General features: G+C 56.1%; 1 protein-coding gene across 1 annotated transcript in view; it reads left to right on the top strand.

Moving 5' to 3' along the window:
- KNDC1 (kinase non-catalytic C-lobe domain containing 1) overlaps positions 1 to 24,092 on the top strand; it is a 31,290-nt gene that overhangs the window by 1,431 nt on the left and 5,767 nt on the right. The window contains exons 2-23 of the mRNA XM_087824001.1: positions 3,153 to 3,351; positions 3,893 to 3,951; positions 6,183 to 6,329; positions 6,859 to 6,976; positions 7,998 to 8,656; positions 9,556 to 9,670; positions 10,332 to 10,403; positions 10,514 to 10,575; positions 13,381 to 13,539; positions 14,645 to 14,722; positions 15,265 to 15,358; positions 15,812 to 15,974; positions 16,046 to 16,734; positions 17,049 to 17,193; positions 17,873 to 17,973; positions 18,472 to 18,878; positions 19,723 to 19,816; positions 19,897 to 19,994; positions 20,441 to 20,661; positions 22,485 to 22,598; positions 23,319 to 23,466; positions 23,546 to 23,725. Of these exons, the coding sequence (XP_087680127.1) occupies positions 3,153 to 3,351; positions 3,893 to 3,951; positions 6,183 to 6,329; positions 6,859 to 6,976; positions 7,998 to 8,656; positions 9,556 to 9,670; positions 10,332 to 10,403; positions 10,514 to 10,575; positions 13,381 to 13,539; positions 14,645 to 14,722; positions 15,265 to 15,358; positions 15,812 to 15,974; positions 16,046 to 16,734; positions 17,049 to 17,193; positions 17,873 to 17,973; positions 18,472 to 18,878; positions 19,723 to 19,816; positions 19,897 to 19,994; positions 20,441 to 20,661; positions 22,485 to 22,598; positions 23,319 to 23,466; positions 23,546 to 23,725 (4,122 nt within the window). The remainder of the gene's footprint in view (positions 1 to 3,152; positions 3,352 to 3,892; positions 3,952 to 6,182; positions 6,330 to 6,858; positions 6,977 to 7,997; positions 8,657 to 9,555; positions 9,671 to 10,331; positions 10,404 to 10,513; positions 10,576 to 13,380; positions 13,540 to 14,644; positions 14,723 to 15,264; positions 15,359 to 15,811; positions 15,975 to 16,045; positions 16,735 to 17,048; positions 17,194 to 17,872; positions 17,974 to 18,471; positions 18,879 to 19,722; positions 19,817 to 19,896; positions 19,995 to 20,440; positions 20,662 to 22,484; positions 22,599 to 23,318; positions 23,467 to 23,545; positions 23,726 to 24,092) is intronic.

Here is a 24,092-nt window from a genome sequence, read left to right as displayed (position 1 = left end):
GGCCGGGAGCCAGGATTGGACCCGAAGTCGCCACAGTCTGTCCTCCCACCGTGTCCTGGCACCTTCTCTTGGGAGGTGTCCCTTGTGCCCCTCTGTGCACAGTGCATGGGGTCAGAGATCCCCATCATCCTGTAACCAAGGCCTCAGGTGAAGTGGCATGTTGCCTTGTCCTGCTTTTGAGCATCCAGCAGGAAGATTCAGGGGGCTCCTCAGACTTCTCGCCACTCTGGAGAGACAGGTGCTGCCTTCAGGTGTGCTCTCAGAACAGGAGGCCAGTGCCCAGGGCCTGAGCCCTGGAGCAGGCATGACCTGTTCCTGAGAACACACCAGGTCCAGACTTTGACTCCACACACACTCGGCTTGGCCAGCGTTGAAGGTTTTAAATCTACATCAGGGACACATGACTCTGCCTGTTAAAGCGATACGTAGTCAGGTGGCATCCCGAAAGCCATTTTGTGCAAGGCGAGGGAGGAGCCAGGCTGTGTGTCACCTGGGCAGGCTTGCTGAAGGAGCCTGGAGAGCCAGGACAGCGAGGACATGAGCAGCCCCAGTGAGGGACAGCAGGCACCAGGCCCAGGACATGTACAAACCTCCAGAGACACAGGAGTTGGCCACTTACAACTGACTGTTCAATGAGGTCAAGAAATAGAAGCCTATGGATCCCCCAGGAGCTCCTGGAATGTCGCTCCCCAGTGTCACCTGAGAAAATCCAAATAGCCCATGAATGTATGAAAAGATGTTTGACGTCATTATAATAGGGGATAGAAAATACTCCCACTGTGAATACCTCTCCAGGTTGGCAAGGCCCAAAAAGCTGGACGGCGGCCTGCCCTCCCTGCTGGAAGAACGAAGGGGCCAGTCTTTGGAAAAAACTTGGCTTTCATTGTGAAGTGGAGGCTGCCACAGCCTGTGTCCCAGCAGTTTTACTCTGGCGTGTGCCCTGTGGATGCCAACACGTGGGAGAGCTCTGCTGGAAACCCCCAGGGCACATGGTTAGGGGCTGGCACCACCCAGCAACGCCCTGGGGGTTGCAGCCCAGGTGGTCTCTGGTCACCTGCAGGCACCACCACGTACAAGCAGAGGATAGGGTTTTGGGATCAGGCAGAGCAGCCAGTCAGGCAGGACAGTGGCTGCCAGAGGGGCAGATGCCAGCCATCGAGAGGCAGGTGGTGCCATTGTCCGTCAGGGACATTGGGGCGGAGAGAACGAAGGCAGGCTTGGACAGAAGATGGCGTACCAGTTTGGGCATGGGGGACAGGGTGTCTCCTGGTCCCCAGACTCCGTTGAGGGGTAAGGAGCTTTCTTATCCTTCCCCAGTTCAGCAAGAACCTCCCAGCATTTGTGGGCTGAGTACTGAGCTTTAGGATTTGAAGGCAGATGGGGACCTTGTCACTGGGAATGCCCTAGGAAGGAGGGACATTCCTGCTGTGCCCTAGAGGGTACATGTGAAGTCTGTAAAGAAACGAGCTCAGAGAAGCAGGCAGCTGGAGAACCAAGGGGGAGTGATAGTTAAGAGTGGGAGAGGCTCTTTAGGGTAAGTAGGCAGACCCCCAGCGGGGCACCGTGCAGAGCTCCCCAGGCCTGGGGGTCTGGCAACTAGAGGGACCTCAGCAGGCATGGGGACTGTTGACAAACCTCAGCAGTGACTGGGTTTTGTGTTGGCAGGCCCCATTCCAAGGTTAAAAAAGTAATTGGTTATAAGAGAGTACATTTAAAATGCCCAAAAGGACCCCTGGGTCCCCATGGAACCCTGGCTCATGTCTGTGTCTGTGTCTTTGAGACACAGAAGGCCCTGAATGGGCACTTTTTTGCAGCCAGAAAACAGCCCTGGGTGGGAAGCCAGCCCTGCCCAGGGTCCCAGGGACTGATCAACAACGGGCTGTCCTGGGGAGCAGCCTGCCCTGGGGAGTCACCTCCACCTGCCTTCCTGCACCCCTCCTCCCAGCCTGGAAGGGTTGACTTTGTGTCTGCGCAGTCGCAGGGTGGGGACCACTCTTTCCTGCCCCACAAGGAACAGGACTTAGGTGGTCCCGCCCTCACACCTACCCCATGGCCCACTCAAGCACTGCCTTGCTGAGGGATGGTGAGGGGTGAGGCACAAGACCCAGTGGGGCCCAAGGATCAGGACCCCTCAGCATGCGGGAGACCTCCTCTCAGGCGAGCCAGCAGTGCCCCTGGGCTGTCCTGGCCTAGGCTTCCAACTGTTCCCCCTTCCTGTTGCAACAGCAGAGTGTCGGGGGCCTAGCCACAGGGAAGCAATGACTTGAATCCATGGATGTCACTTCATAAAATCATGCAGACAAGCCCCCGGTTAGCTGCTCCCACTATGAATAGGTGCAGGGACTATAGGGCAGGGGGTGGGCAGGGCCTGGACCTGAGCAGGAGGCAGAGCAGTGGGCAAAGAGATGCCCCGTGGGCACAACTGGCCTGGGCTCCCCTCTCTTGACAGCACACTCAGTCACCAGCTATGTGAGCCGTTGGGTGTGCTGGCCACACGGGCACACTAGTGGATGTGCACAGGGCCCTGTGGGGGGCTGGCACAGACTCACACACGGATTAGCCTCGTTCTCCTAAAGCACAAACCCACGTGGCCTTTGGATAGTGTATTAGTGTGTGCGTCTTGTGTAGATGTGTAAGTGGGTGCTATTGCGTGTCCCTCGATTGTGCTGTTGGACCCGCACATTAGCCCTGTGTTAATGGCTCCCGGTGCATAGAAGTGCCTTCCTAGGCATTGACTCCATCCTCAGTTCCCACGTCTCTCTCTTCTGCTCACGGCCTAAAACAGCTAGCATCTCTGTGTCCCCGAGCTGTGGGTGATGAGCTGTGGGTCAGTGATGTCTCAGCAAGTGGGTGACCAGCTCGTGGGACTGCAGGGACAAAGGCCCAGGTCCCGGCCACAGGTGCAAACACCTGCCCCTGGCAGCACCTAATCATCTCACCAAATGTTCTGTGTCTTCTGACATCCCGGAAACATGAGGTGGCTTCTGTTGGCTTTTGTTAAAGAAAGCCTCACCTAAAACCTTGTTCCTGACATAAAATGAAATTGCCATGCGTTGTCTGCCTCCCCAGAATTAGTCTCAATGCTGGGGGCCGGTCCTCCTGGGGAGGGAGGCCTGTGCCCACAGCCATGTCAGCGAGGCCTGTGTTGGCAGGAGAATGTGTCCCTGGCCGACATCCTGTCCCTGCGGGACAGTGGCCTCAGCGAGCAAGAGGCCTGGGCCGTGTGCCTGGAGTGCAGCTTGTCCATGAGGAGCGTCGCCCACTCGGCCATCTTCCAGACCCTCTGCATCACTCCAGACACCCTGGCCTTCAACACCAGCGGGAACGTGTGCTTCATGGAGCAGCTCAGCGGTGAGGCCCAGTGAGGAGCAGGTGCAGAGCTGATGCAGGGGCCCCTCCCTTGGCTAGGGACAGTCACACCGCCCAGGTTTCCATGGTAGCCTGATGGCATCTCCAGCCCTGTGGTCTCAGGCCCTGCTGGTGGGTGCTGGTATCTGCAGCTCCATCACACAGCCCCTCAGAGGACCAGGGGGAGGCCCCACAAGCCCTGAGAGCAGCTAGGATGGGCCTGGCACCTCAGCCGGCCCCCTGGGTCTGGCTGACCCTGCAGCCAATGGGTACAGGGCCGCCCCTACCCCAGGGTGGGTCTGAGTGGAGAGGCCTGGTGCCATCAGCTCTCTCCTCTGCGAAGACAGCACCCTTTTCTTCCTCTTTGGAACCATGTTCCCACACTTGCAGGGAAGGAGGTGGTTTCCCTTTCTTCAGGGACCAGGACAGGGAAGGGGCAGGAGGCAGAACTGCCCTGGGAGAGCTCAGGGCTGGAGTCTGTTCCTCACCCCAAGCCGTCTCCTGGCCGGCCTGTGATCACAGCATCTTCTCTTTCCTTCCCCAGATGACCCCGAGGGTGCCTTTGTTCCCCCGGAGTTCGATGTGACTGGGAACACTTTTGAGGTAAGTGGCTGCGTGTGGTTAACAGGGAAAGCGCTTCAGTGGAGACTGTGTGCCAGGGGCGGTCCTGCTTGGCTAGCTTTGGGCACATCCACCCTGTCATTCCCTCTGGCAGCTCGGCTCCGTGACAGCTTGGTGTGCAGACACATGGTTGTCATTACAGTTTGTGTGTTTTCTAGAGTGTGAATTTTCTATATTTAACATGTTAAAAGTGCCTAAAATTACTAGTGGTGGCTGGCGGGAACTGGCATGTCTGTGAGGACTCGCAGATGGGTCACAGCCTCTGGATAATAATTCACAAGTGTTAGGCAGCCACAGCGACTCACTCTAGGAGTCACACATGGCTTCAGCCACCAAGGCCTCTGGGAGGCCCCTCCTCAGCGGAGTGGACCCTGAATCCCCTCAGTGCATGGCCGCAGGGCTCCCTCTGCACATGGCCCTGCAGCACCACAGGGGGCACTGTCTGTCTATCCACTCAGCACTGTCTGTCCACCGAGTCCCATGCTGGGCTCTGGCCCACGGTGGAGAATGGCCATAGAAACCAGTATTCGTGGTTTCTCTCTTCAAGGTGCCCACAGTCTCCTAAGATGGTGGAGAAAAAATAAATTCATCGTTAATAAAGAAATGAGGAATTACAAACTCAAAAATCTTCCCAGTAAAAGCCTCATTAGCTTAGTGACATGAGTTTAAATTTTTACCCCAAGTAAGAGTTTAGGATTGGCCCCTCCTATACTTAATTTTACTTTAAAAGAAGCCAGTCTCAGGCCCCTGGCCCTCAGAGGCTGCACCCCAGCTCCGTGGACCACAGGACCCGGGCCCATGAGTCTCCGGTAGACCCCACTGTCAGGTCTTAGGGATTTGGGGGCCTCATGGGTCAGAACTCTTCGGTGTATACAGTTCCCATTACTGGCCCGTGCACGGACTTCTTTATTTTTTCATTGCATTTTTGGTGAGGGAACCGAGCTGCAACAGAAACGCCCTGGAACCAGTCCTGTCCTGTGTTCCTCCCATCCCCTTCCCCACCCCTGCCCACGGTGACCAGCACCCAGCACTGCCCCCTGAGTTCCTTTTGTCTTCATCTCACAAGTATGGAGCCCTGAAGTCATTGTTATTTCAGTTGTGCTGTTTTTAACTTTATAAAATGTTATCCTGCTGCATGGAATGTTCTGGAACTTCCTTTTATGGTTTTGCTGAGACTCATTCGCGTGATCCTGGGCAAAACACCAAAGCTAACCTGCCACCCATGGGAGCCCGAGGTGCCCTGGCCCTGCCGGGGTCAGGCTGCCCTGCAGGCTCTTGGTGGAACCTGGGCACGAAGGGGTGGTGGGCTCACCTTGTGTCCACAGGGAGCCCAAGTGGCAGAGGACACCACTGAATACTGTGTGAGGTGGGGACAGGATTGTGCTGTCTGAGGTGACGAGTTTGTGAGCCTGACATCTAAACAACTTCAGTGAGAAATGATAGAATCAAAGACTTTAGGGGCTGAAAACAAGATACAACCCAAAAATAAATAGCTTCTGCCTGTGTTAGTAGTTACCAGTCAGAGATGGAAAATGTTCGGTTTATAATGGCAACTACCCTGGAAAGCCCGCGAGTAAAGACAGCAGGCGGGCTGGAGAGGTGGGGTGAGAAGACAAGCACACAGACCCTGTGCCCGCACCACGCTGCTTCCCAGCTTTGCTGAGACGTAACGACACAGCATCGTGTGAGTTTAAGGTGCACGGCCTCGTTTGCCCTGTGCAGTGATACCACTAGCAGGCTGTTAACACCTTCATCTCCTACTCGCCCTTTCTCTTGGTCTTGAGAACATTTCAGACCTCCTGTCTCAGCAACTTTGGAGTATTCAGTGCAGTGTTGTTCACTAGCGACTGTCCTATGTACGACATGCAAAGGACCGATTCCTCTTGTCACTTGAACTTTGTACCCTTGACGAGCGTCTCTCCATTTCCCCACCCCAGCTCCAGGCTACCTCCCTTCTACTCTGGGTCAGTGAGTTTAACTTTTTTCAAAGTCCACATCTAGGGGTATCATACACTGTCTTTCTCTGTCTAACTTATGTCACTTAGCAGAATGCCCTCAGGGCCATCCTTTCTTGGGCTGAGTAATATCCCAGTGTGTACAGATACCACGCGATCTTTGTCCATTCACCCAAACACAGGTACTGAGGTTGTCTCCATTTCTTGGCTATTGTGAATAATGCTGCCCCATGACACTAATGGGCTCCGGTGCCACAGGCTCACATCTACTCTCTGGGGGCCACGCTGAAGGCTGCACTCGAGTATGTGGCAGAGCCAGGGCTGGAGCCCAAGCTGAGCCGAGATCTGGAGGTGCTGCTGGACCAGATGCAGGCTGAGGACCCCAGGGCCCGGCCAGACCTTGAGGTAACTTGCGGGCTTTCCCCTCATTTCACCCCAGAGGCTGCGCCCCAACACCCTCCATGTGGCCTGATGCCTTGGAGCCACATGCACGCACTCTCACAAATGCACACATGCACACTGCACACACACGGGGCCCTCCTGTCCTGCCCCGTCACATGAGCTCCTCCCTGGGATTTAGTGGCATTGCATTTTATTTAAATAAGTTGATTTTTTGCCCTGGCCGGTGTGGCTCAGCTGGTTGGTGTGTCATCCTGTACACAAAAATGTGGCAGGTTCGATTCCTGGTCAGGGCATGTATTGGGGTTGTGGGTTTGATCCCCAGTTGGAAAATCAATAAGCAAATGTGCATTTGCGTCTAAGAGGAAAAAAAAAGCTTGGTTTTTTAACACATTTTGTGAAGAGGTTTGTCTTGAAGTTCTCATGGGCTGAACAGTGTCCTGAATATCTGTCATCCTGGACACGTTGCTTTTTGATACCAGAAAAGGGGCACGGAGGGCGGGCGGGTGGACATCTGACTCGCGTGTGTGTGCAGAGCGTCATCGCACTGTGTGAGGAGAAGATGCAGCTCATGTCCTCCTGGCGCCTGTGCCGCAGCCTCTCGGCCGTCGGGAGGAGGGTGCTCTCCATCGAGTCCTTCGGGGCGTTCCAAGGTGAGCATGCCACACGCATGTGCGTGCTTGCATACGCACACGCTCCCAGGCGCGCATATGTTCACACGCACACGTGTATGCATGACTATGCAAAACATTAACACTGATCACATGTTCACACCGGGTACTCACACTCCACATAAACACCCACATTCGCATGCACACACATTCCGTCACACACATGAACATACACGTGCAAACCCATACACACCCATTTATACTGCACACTCATGCACAAGCACTGTTCACCCACTCACACGCACAACGTACACAAACGTGCACACACACATGCGACAGACTCGCTCTATGCAGACACCATGCTGGTAGAGGTGAGAAGCAAGGTCATGCTGAGAAACAGCTGAGCTTGGAGTGGGATGCCTGTCTCGGTCGCATGAGCATTTCAGCAGTGGGACAGGGTGAGACCATTTCCGGTCCCCACACCACACCTCGTCGGAGGACACATCACTTCCTGCCGCCGTGCAAGCTGTTGCTGTAGCGTCTGGGTTTCCACGGCTCATGTGAGATGCTAGTGTCAGATGGCGTTTTGAACAAATGCCAGCGTCTGCTCTGCCCTGTGCCTGCGGGGGAGGGGCGCGTGGCATCCTGCAGGTGACGGCTGTGACGCTGCAGCACCAGGTGCCGCTGGGTGGCTCTAACAGAGCCAAGGAAAGAGTCCCCTCGGGATGGGCCGTGTGTGGGGCAGTTCACAGGGAGACGGGCGCGTGGAGGCTGCCGCCAGGGCGGGTGGGGCCTCGGCCACAGTCTTTTCTCTCTGGAGAGTCTCACTTGCGTTCCCAAGCAGAGCTTGATGTGCTTTCTGGGCGAGATAATTAGGCGCCCCTCTGGGAAGCTGGCCTGGCCCAGGGGATCCGGCAACCTGTTAATTAGTTGGGATTATGTAATTAACGAGGCATCGAGGATGTTTCTGGGCCAGTTCTGAGGGAAAAGGCAGCTGGTTGGGGGTGGCCGTCCAGGGCTGGGTCCCTGGCCAGAGGCAGTGCTCTGTCCTGCTTTTGCCCAGATGTCAGCGAGAGTGCCTGGAGGGGGAGACTTGCTCCAAGAAGTGTGGGGCCCAAGAGGCAGCCTGGGGACCACGGCGCTGACCTAGAGGCCCTACCCGCCCCTCAGGGCCGGCCCAAGACCCCCGCCTGCGACCCCAGGACCCTACTCTCCAAGCCTCTGCTGTCACCCCCTGTGAAAAACGGAGAAAGCCACAGCCGGGAGGGGCTGGCCAGCCTCTTCCTGGACACCCAGCGCCCCGCAGAGAGGGGCCGCCTGAGGAAAGTACAGACGGTGCCCCGGCTCCTGCCCGAGGGCCTCGAGGCCAGTGCCCTCTGCCTGCCGCAGGCCAGCGTGAAAAACCAGTTGCCCACATCTGAATTCTTCCCTGCAGGCCCCAGGAAGGCTTTTCCTGAGAGGAAAAATGGCCTTTCCAGCTTCAGAGCCCAGCCCAAGTCCAGACTGTGGCCGGAGCAGGAGCCTGAGCTCCAGGGGGAAGGGGCCCCAGGTGTGGGGGACGGGGACAGGGCGGCTGGGGTGCCTGACCAGAACCCTGTGGAGAAACACCACCCACCCTCTTCTGAGAACCCTCAAGATGCAGGCGGAGACCCAGGGACTTTGGGGGCCGATGAGCAGATTCCAGAAGGAGCCGGAGAGCCGGGAAGTGCAGCCTCAGAGCAGGTGGGTGAGGGTGTGTTCTGTGTGGCCCATGGCCGGGGAGGGTGTCCCTGCCTGGCGCTGCCCCTTCATCAGCAGTGAGGGACAGGGGACTCTGTTAGAACCGTGTTCTGGGAGTTTGGGGTGTGCTTATCCCCACGGGCACTCTGAGTGGCCCTTTGTGGCCAAGGACACAGGGCAGAGCCCAGCCTAATACACTGTCCTGCTTGGCTCCCAGCAAGTCGCTCCCTGAAGTTCTGTGTCCCTGTGAACTCCTGGGACGAAGCCACCTGGAAGACCGGTGGCCCAAACCCAGTGTGTCCAAGGGCAGCACCGGGCCTGGCACAGTGGCCGACGGGGTGGCACGGAAACCCTCATTTCCCACTAGGCTTTGTTGACCCAAGGACCGGGGGAGGAGCCTGCAGTTTACGTTTTTATTCACATCCTGACAGCCCCGAGGGTGATTCACGTGACAGGCGTGGTGGCTGAAAGACCAAGTCCACCCTGGACTCGCTCGCCTGCCCTGCCCGGCTGCCCCACCGAGCGCAGCGGCCCCCTTACCTTTTTTAGATCCATCAGCATCTGCCGCTGCTGTTGCTTTCGCCCCGTAGCTGTTGTGAATGACGCTGCTGTGAACTTGGGGGTGCAAATACCTGTTTCAGAGGCAGCTCTCAGGTCTTTGGGGGACGCACCCAGAAGTGGAGTGCCAGGTCCTATGGCAGCTCTGTGTTTAGTGCTTTCAGCCGCCCCATACCATGTTCCATGCAGCTGCTCCCAGTGCACGGGGCTGCACCTCTCCACAGCCTCCCAGCACCTGCTATTTTGACCTGGGGACGTTTCCCAGCTCATCTGTCAGGAGAGGGTCTCATGGGAGGCACATCCCACCGTGTTTGAAGTGGTTCTCACCCTGTCGCCTCCCCCAGGGTGTCTCCCTGCAGGACCTCCTGTCGAAGCTGGGCCGGCCCTTCAAGGAGTATGAATTATGGGCTCTGTCCCACGCCTGCCTCAGCGCTCTGGGCACCCACCGCTGGCACCCAGGTGATACTTGCTCTGAGGTTCCTTGTTCACCTATGTGGGCCGTAAACGGCAATGTCCACACAGCCAGGGGCACCCTAGGGGGTGTCTGCTCCAGACTCAGGACCCAGGGAGTCAGGGGACAGCAGGGGGCAGATGCTTAACTGTGGGCCTTAAAGCAGGCGACCCAGCTGGCCCACACCCTCTCAACAGGGAGACATGTCCCCAAGGAGGGAAATTACCTGCGGGAGATCTTGGACATTACACTGCTTTGTGGCCCCCAAATTCAGCCCTGTGGGACAGTGGGACAGGTCTGCAGCCCCTCTGCGGAATCAGCACTTCGTGGGGAGGACAAAAGCTGTCGTCTGGCTGCCCTCAAGTCCCTGGATCTGCAGGCCTTTGGAGTCCAGTCAGGCTGGGCCCCCAGCCTCCTGCAGGACCCCTCCAAGGGGCACAGGGTGTGGGCCATGTCCCCCCGTCACCCTCCTCTTCCTTCAGCTCCTTTTTGTTTCCAGCTTCCCCCTTGCTGCATCTAGTGAGAGACCCAGTGTCCTTGCATCTCCTGGGTGACCCAGGGGGCCTTGGGGTGGTAAGGGAGCTGCCCAACCCAACCACATTTCTGAGGCTTCTTAGGAGCAGGTCTCTGCAGTGAGCCCGGCTACCCTGACCTCACTTTCTGTTGCAGCCTACCTGTGTCCAGACTCCGTGCTGGTGGCAGAGGATGGGGCTGTGCTTTTCGGGCCACCCCCTGCCAATGGTGGGTACATGGGCGGGCATGGACTCACCCTCTTGCTGTGTTCCCACATAGACCACCAACCACCGAGGTGGAAAGGAGAGCTCAGCTACATTTGGGATTTTCTCTCTTAGGCGTTTCCAACTCGTTCTTTCTGGCCCCCGAGGTTGCAGAGCAGAAGCTGGTGACTGAAAAGGTACCTGGCCCCACCCCCTTCCCCTGGCCTTCTGCCCGCCCCACCCCACCCTTGGTGATGCCACCCCCTTCTGTCCAGAGAGCTTGAGGGGGGAGGAAGGAATAGGCATGGGCTCAGGGGGATGACAATTTGCAGATGACAATTTTCTACGTAGAAAATTCCAAGGAATCTACCGAAAAAACTTCTAGAACTTATAAGTGAGTTCTGAAAGATCATAGTATATAAACATTCAAAAATAAGTTGCATTTCTATACACTGGCAATGAACATGTGAACACCAAAATTAAAAATATATTGCATTTCCCTGGCTGGTGGCTCAGTTGGTTGAGTGTCCTCCCATGCACCAAAAGGTCACCAGTCAGTCAGAAGACAACAAGTCAGGGCACATGCCCGGGCTGGGGTCCGGTTTCCGGTCAGGAGGCAACCAATTGATGTTTCTCTCACATTGATGTTTCTCTCTTTCTCCCCATTCCTCTCTCTAAAATCAGTAAAAAAATATTAAAATATATATATGTTGCATTTAATATCACTCCAAAAAATGAAATGCGTGGATGTAAACCTAACAAAGCAGGTACAGGACTAAGGCTGAAAACTACAAAATGCTGATGAAAGAAATCAAAGAAAATCTTTGGGACAGAGGGCTAAGCAAAGAGATCCTAGGACACCAGAAGCACAATCCACAAATTTGTCCACAAAAGGAAAAATGGATAAATTGAACCTCATTGAAATTAAAGACTGACAACATGGGATTTATTCCATGTTTGGAAAGCTGACTCAACAATTAAAAATCTGTTAATGTAATTCATCACATTGATAAACCAAAGAAGAAAAATTGTGTGTTTATATCAATAGATGCCTACAATTTGACAGACTCCATCACCCATTCATGATAAAAACTCTCAACAAGCTATGAGTGGGGTGAACGTTGTCAACTTGCTAAAGAACATCCACAAAAAACCTACAGAGAACATGATTCATGGTGAGGAACTCGGATGTTTCCCCTTAAGATTGGGGAAAAGACGAAGATGTCCCCTTTCACAACCAAATACCGCACTGGAAGTCCCAGCTAATGGAGTAAGTCAGTAAAAGGAAATGGAAGGTATACAGATTGAGAGGGAAGAAATAAAACTGTCTTTGTTCACAGGTGACATGATTGTCTCTAGAAAAATCCCATACAATCAGCAAAATCCTCCTAGAACTAATAAGCAATTACAGCACTGTCACAGGACACAAGATTAATATGCAAAAGTCAGTTGCCTTTCTATACAAAAGCAATGAACAAATGGAATTTGAAATTAAAAACAATACCTTTACATTAGCACCCAAAAAAATCTTATGTGTAAATTTGACGAAATATGTACAAGGCCTATATGAGAAAAACTACAAAACTCAGGTGAAAAAAAAACAACAAAAACCTAAATAAATGGATAGTCCATGTTCGTGGACAGGAAGACTCAATATTGTCAAGATGTCAGTTCTTCCCAATTTGATTTATGTAACCTCAATAAAAATCTGAACAGACACCTCCCCAAAGAAGATACCATGTAGCAAATAAGCATATGAGGAGAGGCTCGTCACAGGCTGGCTGCACACACACAGTTCGGTGGTAATCAACCAAAATTCAGTGAGAATCGGTTGCTCTATGGAACTTACAAAAAAAGAATACCTTTCGTTATTTTTAAACTGCATGCTACACATCCTTTATTTTTTTAATTAAATGTATTGGGATGACACTGGTCAACAGGATCACATAGGTTTCAAGTGCAGATTTCTATGGTACATGATCTGTATACTGCATTGTATGTCCACCACCCAAAATCAAATCATCTTCCATCGCCATATATTTGGCCCCTTTTACCCTTTACTACTCTCTGCCCCCTTCCTGCTGTAACCACCACACTATTGTCTGTCTATGAGTTTTAGTTTTATACCCCACATATGTGTGAAATCATATGGTTCTTAGCTTTTTCTGACTGATTTATTTCACTTAGCATAATATTCTCAAGGTCCAAACATGTTGTCGCAAATGGCAGTGTTTCATCTTTCCTTATGGCAAAGCAGTATTCCATAGTGTGTGTGTGTAGATGATAGATAGATGATAGATAGATGATATAGATAGATAGATAGATAGATAGATAGATAGATAGATAGATAGATAGATAGATAGATGATAGATAGATAGATAGATGATAGATAGATAGATAGATGATAGATAGATAGATAGATGATAGATAGACAGATGATAGATAGATAGATAGATAGATAGATAGATAGATAGATAGATAGATAGATAGATAGATGATAGATAGATAGATAGATGATAGATAGATAGATAGATAGATAGATAGATAGATAGATAGATAGATAGATAGATAGACAGATAGATAGACACCACCTCTTCTTTATCCAGTCCTCCATTGAAGGACACATTGGTTGTCTCCCTCTCTTGGCCACCATGAATAATGCTGCATGCTGCGCATACTTTATATTAGTAAAATTTAGAATACACTTACATGTGTACACAGAGGTGGTTTTGTTCAGAGAGCCTGTTGTTAACTACTTAGCAGCACAGCCCTGGTTCAGGGGATTCAGGCGCCCAAGTTGCCGCCTCCCCTTGTGAGATGAAAGGTGTGAACGTCCTCGGAGGCCTCCAGTGACAGCTCACACCAGAGTGTTTAGGATCTGTGGGCACTTAAACATGAACCTAGGGACTCGGCTTCAAGGAGGCGTGGGTGGGGTCCCAACGGGCGGCTCTGTGGGAACAGGGACCAGTCTTCTGAGCACAGCTGGTTTCTCTCGTCCCCAGGCCTCAGTGTACTGTGTCGCCGCAGTGCTGTGGACAGCGGCCAAGTTCAGTGTCCCCCAAGACCACAAGCTGGCCCTGCCACACAGGCTCAAGACCCTTCTCCTGGAAATGGCCAGACGCAGTGCCCAGGAGCGGCCATCTGTGGCCGAGGCCATCAAGGTAAGACAGCGGTTGGGCATAGCTAACATCCAGGGCCTGGGTGGTGCCTACAGGAAAGAGGCTTCTTGTTTCCAGGAGGTCGGCATTGGGTGGGGAGGGCACGGGTTTCATTTGTGGAGGGCCCACCACCCCAGCATTGACCCCAGACCGCCTGGTCAGAGAGTGGGCACAGGCTATCCTGGGCCAGCCCAGACCCCTGCCCCGAGGCCCTGCCAGAGGGGAGGAGAGTGCTCCGTACACCCAATATCCCCACACCTCCTCTGAGTCCTCCTGCCTCCTCTCCCTGTCCAGGCTGGAGTTGGGGGCCTCGGGGCTGGGGAGACCACTTTGGAGCTGTGGCCTGGGTGCAAGGCCCTGTCTGCCCCTGACTACTGTCAAGTGAGGACAAGACCAATTTTCAGAAATAAACAAGGGAGGCGGGCTGTCCCCAAAGAGCAGTGTTTGAGTCTGTGAAGCGTGTAACTTGACTGAGAGGGACAAGTGTTTCTTCCTGCAAAGGCACAGATCCAGGGACAAGCGCCTGCTTAACACTGTGAGGGGCTCAGAGGCCAGGTCTGCACTTATCCTCCCAGGGCCCCTGCCTTGCTGTCAAGGTCATAAGGGACTCTGGTTTGCCTAGGTCAGATTACCTTCATTGTGATTGCAGTTTTCCTCTGTCTTAGGTTTCGATCTTGGGGTGGTTTTGTGTGTGCGAACTGACTGGTTCTGTCCTGGTGGTCCTGTAACATCACCCTTTCTTGTAGCTTTTAGAGGGATGGCTGGGAAGGCTATGTGTCCTTGTGCCCCCATCTCAGCACTGGGCGCCTGGCAGCCGGCCCCTCCGTGCAGATGGCCCTCAGCAAGGCAGGGTGGGGAGAAGCCATGGCCATTTCTGTCCAGTTTTTATTCCCAGCTCAGGACATCATGGAAGGACAGCCACTAGGTGTGTGGACCCAAACATTGATCACAGGCTGGCTGCCTCCAGGACATCGCTTAAAAAAGCCCCAAGACCCTCCGCAGCGTGCTCGCTGACGGACTCGTGTCCAGCCTGGCGGGAAATGGGGCTGGTGACCGAGCCGCCTGCATCTCTGTGTGTCATCTGTGTGGCCTGTGTCCTTGCTTTCAGATATGTGGCAGTTACCTCCTTCAGCGAGGCATGGACAGCAGAAAGATTTTAGCCCACCTGAGGGCATCTACCTATAAGGTAAGGTGGCACCTTCCAAGGCAGGTACAAACCCTGAACCTGCCCTGGGGCCTCAGGGAGACGAAGGTCATTGTTTCCACCGTTCGTTATATAGATGTACAGAGTGTAGGGAAGGGGATAGCTCTGACATATGTTCTTCTCAGCTTTTCCGATCATCTTGAACGGCAGCCCCACGCCCTGGCCCCTGTTGACCCAGGGCAGGGGGCGGGGCACACCCCAAGTGTCCTGCAGCTGACCTTCAGGTAGCTGTATCATTTACACACATTCCTATTGGCTTCCTGGGCAGCTGACCGGGGTGGGCCACATCAGGGTCCCTCAATCAGCAGACAGGCACACGCCTGCCAGGGTCTTGGGTGGTGCGTAATCTTCCCGTGCCCCAGAAACCTACCCAACCTTGTTGAATCAGGATGCAAGTGCCCCGAGGGCTCCTTCCCCCAAAGACAGGCAGGCCCAGCTCTGTGAGGTGGCGGGGGCTGGAGTGCGGTGTTGACTGTGGGCCCTGGGCCTGGTGTCACCTGGGGGCCCGTGTCCTTCTGCCCCAGGTTTACCAGGAGGAAGAGACCATCAGTCTCCAGAATGTGTTCTCAGTGGTTGAACTGACCCCCAGTGCAGCACCCACTCCCGGGTCCAGCTCAGGTGGGTTCCCCTGGTCCAGCCTATCCTGCCCCGTGGCCTCTGCTGTCCACCAGAGTGTGACATTGCACACGGACATCCCCAGGACCCCCGGCCAGCCTCCCCCTCTGCCTTAGTCTTTTCTAAATGCCCTGTCGCTCAGGCCTCGGCTCCAAAGTCTTTCCCATCTTACCAGCCAGCCACCAGAGCAGCAGCTCCGACCCTGCTTCCACTCCCACACCCTTCCGTGTCCGCCCTGCCGAACCCCTAGTTCTGGTCTTGCCCCAGGTCCCCTCCACAGAGCCCACTGTGCGCCGTCTCAGTGGCACCTACCCCATCCTGTCTGTGGACTCCATGAATTCTCCCTTCCCCTTGTGCTGGGAAGTCCCAGTGCACTTGGGAATGGTGGGAGGGGTCACAGGATGCCCTTAGGGCTAGAGGAGTCCCCCCACCCACACTTACCCCAAGTTTGTCCAGGCTTTGTGCAGGTCGGCAGTGACACCAGACTCGTGGCTGTGCAGGGGCCTGTGCCTGGTCAACCCTCCTGCTGCGAGGGGCCCTTGGAGCTGCCCGAAGCATTCACCTCCCCAGCCACGCACTTCAAGCCCATCGTCCTCGCACCAGACGCAGGTGCGGCCAGGTGAGTCACACGTGTGGCCAGGAGCGGGCTGGGTCAAGGAGCCCCTCCTGAGTGCTCTCTCCTGCTCACAGGGAGGGACTTGCCAGGGCCTCAGGGCCAGCAGAGAGGCCAGAGGAGAGGAAAGGCAGGCTGGATGGGGACATCGATGGGCAGAAGGCTCCTGAGGCCCACACAGTGGCCACCAGCTTGGAGACACCTCACCAGCCGGTGCCTGGTCCCAGATCATGTGGCACAGCCCCAGGACCCTCCAGAGAGTTGGCGCCAAGAGGGTTGGCCCAGGAGTGCCCCCATACCCCAGCTCCCACCTCATCAGTGATACCCCAGTCTTCTGTCCCAGCCCCACCCCTGAAGGCACAGGAGCCACCCCAGGAACAAGAGCCAGAGGAGACAGTCCCACCTGCAGCCTCTTCCAGAGGCCTTGGGCCCCATACACCAGAGCCCACTACAGCCCGCCATGGCCTGCATCACCCGGCCAAGCCACCCAGGAGCAAGGCCACCAAGGGCCCAGGCCAGGAGCCCCAGGGCCCCCCACTCAACCCCTCCCTGGTCAAGGCGAGTCCAGACAGCCCCAAGGGTACCCCAGACAGTCACCCCGAGCAACCCCGGCCAGCAGACCGCAAGCTGTGTCTATCCAATGTGGACGCCTTGCTTGTCCCGAAGAGCACGTCCTGCCCATCCCTGCAGGAGGCCACACGCCTCATCCAGGAGGAGTTCGCCTTCGACGGCTACCTGGACAATGGGCTGGAGGCTCTGATCATGGGTACTGGGGGCCACCAGGGCTGAGAGACACCCCAGGACCGGGGAGAGGCTGGGGGGGACACAGTGCATGGGGAGGGTCAGCGTGAGGGGGACTTCAGTCACCACATAGAGGGGCCCCACTCCTCTGTCTGCACAAAGAGCCAGTGAGCAGAACCCAGCGCCCCCCATGGGTCCTCTGGCAACAAAGAGGGTCTCAAAGCTCAGCTGCCTTCCCACCCCAGCCCCTGAGACCAGCCTCATTCATGCAGAAAGTGAGGGAACCCCCAAAATTGCTCACCCACATTTTAACTTGCCCCAATCATTTTGTAAAACCAGGGGAATATATTTACGCCTTGAAAGATCTCACCTACGCCACTTTCTGTGGGGCCATCTCAGAGAAGTTTTGTGATCTCTACTGGGGGGAGAAGCTGCTGCAGAACCTTTTCAAAGTGGTGAACGAGAGGACGTCACCCCCCAAGAAGTGAGTGCCCCTCCTCAGGCCCCGGGCTGCCCCTACCCAGGCCCCCAAGGCAGACCCTCTGTGTTCACTGGCTGCTTTCTCCTCCTGCTCCCAGCATTCATCTCCACTGAGGGCCCCTCTCATGACTTGAAGCCCACCCTCCTTCCTTTAGGGAGGAAAGGGGGCCTGTGGAGTCGTGGGGCCGGAGGCACATCTCCCTGCTCAGGGACCCCCTGGAGGAGGCAAATAACCAGCAATCCCAGAGGGCGGTTCCCGCAGGGAACAGCATCTGCCCGTGTCTGACAGGCCATGCATTTTCATAGCATTGGGACAGGTGTCTAGAGCTCAGAGAAGAACACACAGGGAGCCAGAGGTCCCCTATGTACCCTGGGAGGAGGGTGCCCCGTGATGCCGGTGGCCTGCAGTTGGGTCGTCCTGGGAAGGGTGGGCATGGATGGAGCTGCCCACAGCAGAGCCTCAGTTAGGTGGGCGAGTGTCAGGGAGGTGCTGGGGGCAGGTGGGCAATGGGCTCCTACATCAGACCCCAGTGTATTCACACTGTGGGGGCTGTGGGATGGCGGCCGTTCCCTAGTAAGAGGGAGGTTTCCCTTGGAAGATGTTGCAGAGGGAACCTGCGGCATTGGGGGGTGGCCTTGGGGCGAGGTCATGGAGGCTGCAGTGTCCTCCATTCTGGCAGCAGCATTTCGGAAGAGGCCGGGTCACAGCCCGAGGGCGGCAGCCAGGCCAGTGCACGAATCGGTTGCTCACCATCCAGCAAACGGCCCTTGCTGCACGGAGCAGGTGAGGGATGCGGGCTGGGGGACAGGGCACTTTCCACAGCAGGTTCATCTCTGTGTGGCTGGACAGTTATGGGAAAGGCTTCCCTTTGCCCCCCTCCTCTGGAGAGTCTGTCCTGTGAAAGGGGCTTCTCCCCACCCAGCAGGCAGGTGGGGCGCAAGCAGGTGCCCAGGTGGCCTTGGGGCCCTCGCTCCCCTTTCACAGTGTGAACCTGGGGATGATGCGTCACCTGCTCTGGCCCCCCCCCTGCGGACTCAATCTTTATTGTGTCCGTCTGTTTGCACACAGTCGAGGGTTCCCTCAAATCTCCAGTCAGCCTCGCCCCCACATGACAGCCCATGTTTTTGAGACCCCACTCCGGACCCTGAGGACCCTTGCGGCCCCTCTAGAGCTGAAATGGGACCACCTGGCCATCCCAAAGTAGCCTCTCTGTAAACAGTTCTTGTTGGACATTCTGTGTGACCTGCAGCTGCTGCCCCCAACTCTCTGTCCCCTGTCCAGGGAAGGACACACTGGCCACTCACAGCAGCAGAGCCCCCTGCCCAGCCCCCTCTCTGTCCGACGTGGACTCAGATGAGCTGTCCCGGGGCAACTTGGAGGTGGGATTTCGGCCTCAGAAGTCGGTAAAAGCCGAGAGGGAGCAGCCGCCAGAGACTGAAGCAGGCCAACCGCAGGCAGGAGGCCCAGAGCCAGCCAAAGGGACCTCAGACTTGGAGGCAGTGGCCCAGCTGGCCAGGCCTGAGGAGGGTGGCCTAATTGTGAACCCGGGCCCAGCGGAGTTCCAGAGCTGCAGCCCCGGCTGGAGCAGCGCCTTCTACGAGGCCGACTGCTTTGGCGCCGATGTCCACAACTTCGTAAAGGAGCTGGAGGGGCGGAAGGCCGATGGGGCCCCTGACACGTCAAGCCCAGTGAGTTCTGGGCCTCTGTCTACTGCAGGGCTGGGGGAGGGGGCCGTGTCCAAGCAGGAGTCCCAGTCTCTCCAGTGACAAAGGGTCCCTCCTTGTGTCTCCCATTCCCTGTGCCCTACTCACCCCCAGTGACCTCCATGCCGGCTGGGACACCCACCCCGTGCTCATCTGCACGTGTCCTCCACATTTTGGGATAGGAAACGGCTTTTCTCTCCTTGCTAGTGGAGCACATGGTTGCCAGGTGACAGTTGGCAGGAGGTCGCCTAGTCCTGGAGAGCTTGGTCAGGTTCGGGCCGTAGCTCTGGCTGTGGAGGCACAGCTCTCTCTGCCCAGTCAGCCCTCCACGCTCTTGTCCCTTTGGCAGCATCCCTTTGAGAAGTACCTCTCAGTTCAGCCTGGGCCCCGGCAGTCCACCTGGTCTGGGTTTCCATGGTCCCTTAGGTGGAGGGCAGGAGGGTCAGCCTGGTCCCCTGTGCCTGCTGTTAAATATTAAATAGGCTTTGCTTCTAGGATTTGGGTGAATGGCCCTGACTCTGGACCACCTCTTTTCTCTCTAATTCCTGGTTCTGCCAACTTCCTTCTGACTTGTTTTTTTGCTCCCCAGTATTTGGCCACCTTCTAACCTTTGTATCTTGGCTTCAGTGTCCCTCCTAGGGTCACAACAGGGTCCTCGGAAGGCTTTGTGATAAGCCCTGTGTGCCCATGTGCTGGCATGTTTTCCATGCTTTCATTCTGTGTGGGTCCAGCTGAAGTGTGAATTCTGGGACAACAGAGGGAAGTGTGTCCTACGGGTGCTGAGGCCACACTGGCCCCGCCCTGGGACCACCAGCTCTTTTCTCCCTAGGAGCTGGAGCAGCAACTCATGATGGAGAAGAGAACCTACCGGAAGACCCTTAAGTTCTACCAGAAGCTCTTACAGAAAGAGAAGCGAAGCAAAGGTAGGGTCGTGTGTGCTCAGGGTCGCATAGGCGCCCCAGAGGGCCAAGGCCTCTGGGTGCTGACTCTGCCCTGCCCCCAGGCTCCGAGGTGAAAATGATGCTGTCCAAACTCAAGGGGCAGCTGGAAGAAATGAAGTCGAAGGTGCAGTTCCTCGGACTGGTCAAGAAGTACCTACAGGCGAGTCGCCCTGCATTCCCGCGCCCCTCTCTAGTGGGTTTCCTATGGTTACAACCTTGGGAATCCACTGTAAAAACAAACCCTGAGCCCCGGCCAGTTTGGCTCAGTGGTTAGAGCATCTGCCTGCAGACCGAAGGGTGCCGGGTTCCATTCCAGCCAAGGGCGCGTACCTTGGTTGCAGGCTCGATCCCCTGGTCCCGGGTTGGGTAGCATGCAGGAGACAACCCATTGATGTTTCTCTCCCGGCCCCCCACTTCCACTCTTTCACTCTCTGAAAAGCAATGGAAAAATATCCTCTGGTGAGAATTTTTTAAAAACCCTGACTTTTGAGGGGCCATAAGCTGTGCCACCATCAGGGCTCAGTGACAGGGTGACGAGGAACCAGTGTCCCTCACACACCTGGTGGCAGCAGCTCAGCCAGGCAACAGAGACTCACCGCCCCTCAGGTCCTGTATGCGGAGCGGTGGGGCCTGGAGCCCTGTGCCCTGCCTGTGATCGTGAACATCTCCACGGCCCACTGCGACACACTGGACTTCAGCCCCCTTGATGAGTCTTCGTCTCTCATCTTCTACAACGTCAGCAAGCACCCACGCGGCAGCAGGCAGAGGAAGGCCCGCGTCCTGCAGGCCGGCACGCCTCTGGGGCTCATGGCCTACCTCTACTCCAGGTGCAGCCCTGCCCGAGGGAGCGGGCCCACTTTCCCGTCACCTGTCGCCTCTGAGGGTGGGAGGGAGACAGAAAGGAGAAGCAGGCCCTTAGGAGGGGAGAGGGGGGTGGAAAGTCTTGCCTCCCGTCATCTGAGACGGGTTTGCACTGTTTTTACTTAGAAAGGAATTTCACCCAAGCTTTTTGACTTGCGGTAACTGCCACACGCCTCCTTTGCTGGGCTCCTGGTTTGAATGGCCTCAGAGCCACAGGTCCTACCAGGCGCAGATCTGTAGACCCAGGCGTCTGGATCTCCGGCGCCCCAGCGAGGCTTTGGAGGAGAGTGTGTGATTAACTGCCAAGCAGGTCTTCTCAAATTAAACACAGGATCCTCGGAGACACGCCTGAATCCTGTCCACTTTACCAAGTGAAAATGCCCCATGACTAATTGTCTGGCTCCCCAGGGGCTTCCGGTGCATTTGGGCTCAGGGCACTCATTGGAGTACTTATGCAGCTGCCACCAGTGGGTGTGAGCATTGCTTAGGTTCATCACACATCCCAATTAATAAGCTTGCCCTACAGCAGGAACATCTGTCCACTCACACCCAGTGTCACAGGAACCCCCTAGGTAATACCCAGTACCCCTCCACCCCTCTGCCCACCGTGTCCATAGACGCACCGTGTCCTGCATGGGCCCCTCAGTTCCACCTGGCCCCCAGGCTCAGGACCTCTTGGCAGGCTCACTTAAACCAGATAGCTTGGCTCACACCCAGGCACGGGGCCACCGCCCAGGCTTGGCTTTTGGAGACCCGTGACACACCTTGGAGCCCCCAAGGTCCTCTTTGAGCTGGAGGTTGTGGTGACCCCACAACTGATGGCCAGTGACGCCGTGGGAAGCTCTCAGGGTACAAAGGCTCTTGACAGCCAGTGAGAAAAAGAGAGATCCTTTCTGCAGGGGCTCCCAGGCTTCCTGGGACAGTCGCTGCTTCCCACTGACCCCGTTCTCCAAGATGGGCTGCCCTGGTTGTTCCAGGGTCCCCAGGCTGCCCCTCAGACTGGGGCCGTGGCCTCCTCTTCTGTAAAACAGTGCCTCACACGCCCCCCTCAGGCCCACTGTGCTAGTGCAGGAGACGTGTGCATGCAAGCAAGAGAAAGACAGCATTTCACTGAGCCCTTTGCAGGGCACACTGGTCACCTGCAGCTCCTCTTGCAGCAGTAAGGAAGCAGCTTTGCCAGGACTCCACCTGTTTCTCACTCCCAGGCTGTCACAGACACACATGGTGTCACCTGATTGAAGCTTTCTGGGGCACCCCTAAGGGGTGGGGTTACCCTTGAACACTCACCTGCCTGGTTTCACCCTAACAACAGAGCTTCGGGGCACAAATTGTTGCTCTTCCCTAATGCAGTGACTTCCACTTTGGGGCTGGTGACTGCGCGTCCACAAGCGTGAGAACTAATAGGTTCTAGAAGGAGACTAATGGGGGCCTTAAAAAGTGATGGCCACTCACACATAGAACTCACACACGTCACACTTATATTCACACACATCACACACACCACACATACATCACACAAAATACACACATCACATTCACACACACCACACAAAACACACACCATTCACATCACATGTTCACACTCACATCACACATTCACTCACACATCACACGTTCACTCACACGTCACACACATTCACACACACATCACACTTATATCCACACACACATTCCTACTCACACTCACACACACATTGCCCCAGAACCACTAGCGAGGGCTGTGGGTGGCAGCACACAGGCAGGTGCGGCGGGAGGCCTGTGGCCGGCTCTGACGGGCCCCTCTGCGCAGCGACGCCTTCCTGGAGGGCTACGTGCAGCAGTTCCTGTACACCTTCCGCTACTTCTGCACACCCCACGACTTCCTGCACTTCCTTCTCGACCGCATCAGCAGCACCCTGTCCAGGTACGCCCTCCCAATGGGCAGCATCCCACAGGGGGGGCCCCAAGCCCCTCGTCTGGTGACCTCGACAAGGAAAGAGGGCTGGAGAAGGTTGGGGGGATGGAGGAGGCCAGGGGGGTCACTGCTGCAGAGAAGGGGGCCAGCATTGGCAGGAGGAGACTGTGACCTAGCCTGGAGAGGCCACTGGAAGGTAGGGATGGGGGAAGGCAGAGGGTGCACATAGAGACAAGTGGGGAGGGTCCTGCAGCCCACCCACAGCCAAGGAGCTGGGGTGCTGAGGGAAGGGGTGGTGGGCAGTGGGTGGATACACTCAGGCTGTTCTCTGAGCTGTGACTCCCCACCCCTGTGCACCCTCTCACCAGGCTGGGAGCCCTGGCAGTCTCGGTTCATCCTTGTGGGAGAGGGATGCATGGGAGACCTCCCTCATTCCTTCCACAAGGGGAGCTAGGTTCCCACCCTGACTGTTGAGAAGTGCTCTCCCTCAGCTTCCTGCTCCCTGGTATCCTGGGCACTGGCTATGAGGGTGGCAGGTGCCCCAGGACAGGCACTGGGGCAGGTGCAGAAGAGGCCAGGTCCTGCCCTGTGACGCTGAGCCCTGGACCCCCTTGTGTGGTGGCTGCTGTCTCTCCCCTATTCCTGGTCGGGTAAGGGCTAAAATATCTCCTTGAAGACAGCTGCATTCAGACCCCACACACACACCCTTGCTTGGCCATCTGCCTCCAGGACCCACCAGGACCCCACCTCAACCTTCACCAAGATCTACAAGCGCAGCCTCTGCCTCCTGCAGGCCTGGGTGGAAGACTGCTACACTGTGGACTTCACCAGGAACGCCGGGCTGCTGGGGAGGCTCGAGGACTTCATCTCCTCCAAGGTGACCACTGTGCAGCACTCGGTAGTGGTAGCCACCACCCTACCCAGGACACAGCCATGACCCCTCTGCTTCTGTCCAGATCCTGCCCCTGGACGGCTCCGTGGAGCACCTGCTGGGCCTCCTGGAGGTGGGCACAGACCGGAGGACTGAGGGTGCCCCACACAGCACAGACCTGGAGGACCCCAAGGAGACCGAGGAGGTCACTAGACCCCTCAACGCCCTCTGTAAGAGGCTTTCGGAAGACAGCATCTCCCGCAAGGTGGGGGCCTTTCCCAGGGGTGGGCCTCCCATGACAGGTGCTGCTCCCAGCCCGGAAGACCCCATGTGCTGTGCACCCACACGCAGACATGCACACACACATATGCACATTTGCATACACTCACGCATGTATGTGCTTATGTGGGCACATGATCACACGTGTGCCCTGTACATGCACACGCATGCATGCATGCAAATTCTTGCAGGCACGTGTGTGTGTGTGCATGCACACACAGGCACACAAGCATTCAGAGGCATACGTGCACACACGTGCACACAAGCACATATGCACACATACTCCATACTGCCAGTCCTGGGGCTGGCACTTCCTGTCCCCCCTCACCCTGGGCAAGGACAGCAGAAGTGCT

This window comes from Miniopterus natalensis, chromosome 14, assembly GCF_054644295.1.
Source record: "Miniopterus natalensis isolate mMinNat1 chromosome 14, mMinNat1.hap1, whole genome shotgun sequence".
NCBI lineage: Eukaryota > Metazoa > Chordata > Mammalia > Chiroptera > Miniopteridae > Miniopterus > Miniopterus natalensis.
Note: the sequence above shows the minus strand (reverse complement) of the source record. Positions and strands in the feature narration are given on the sequence as shown.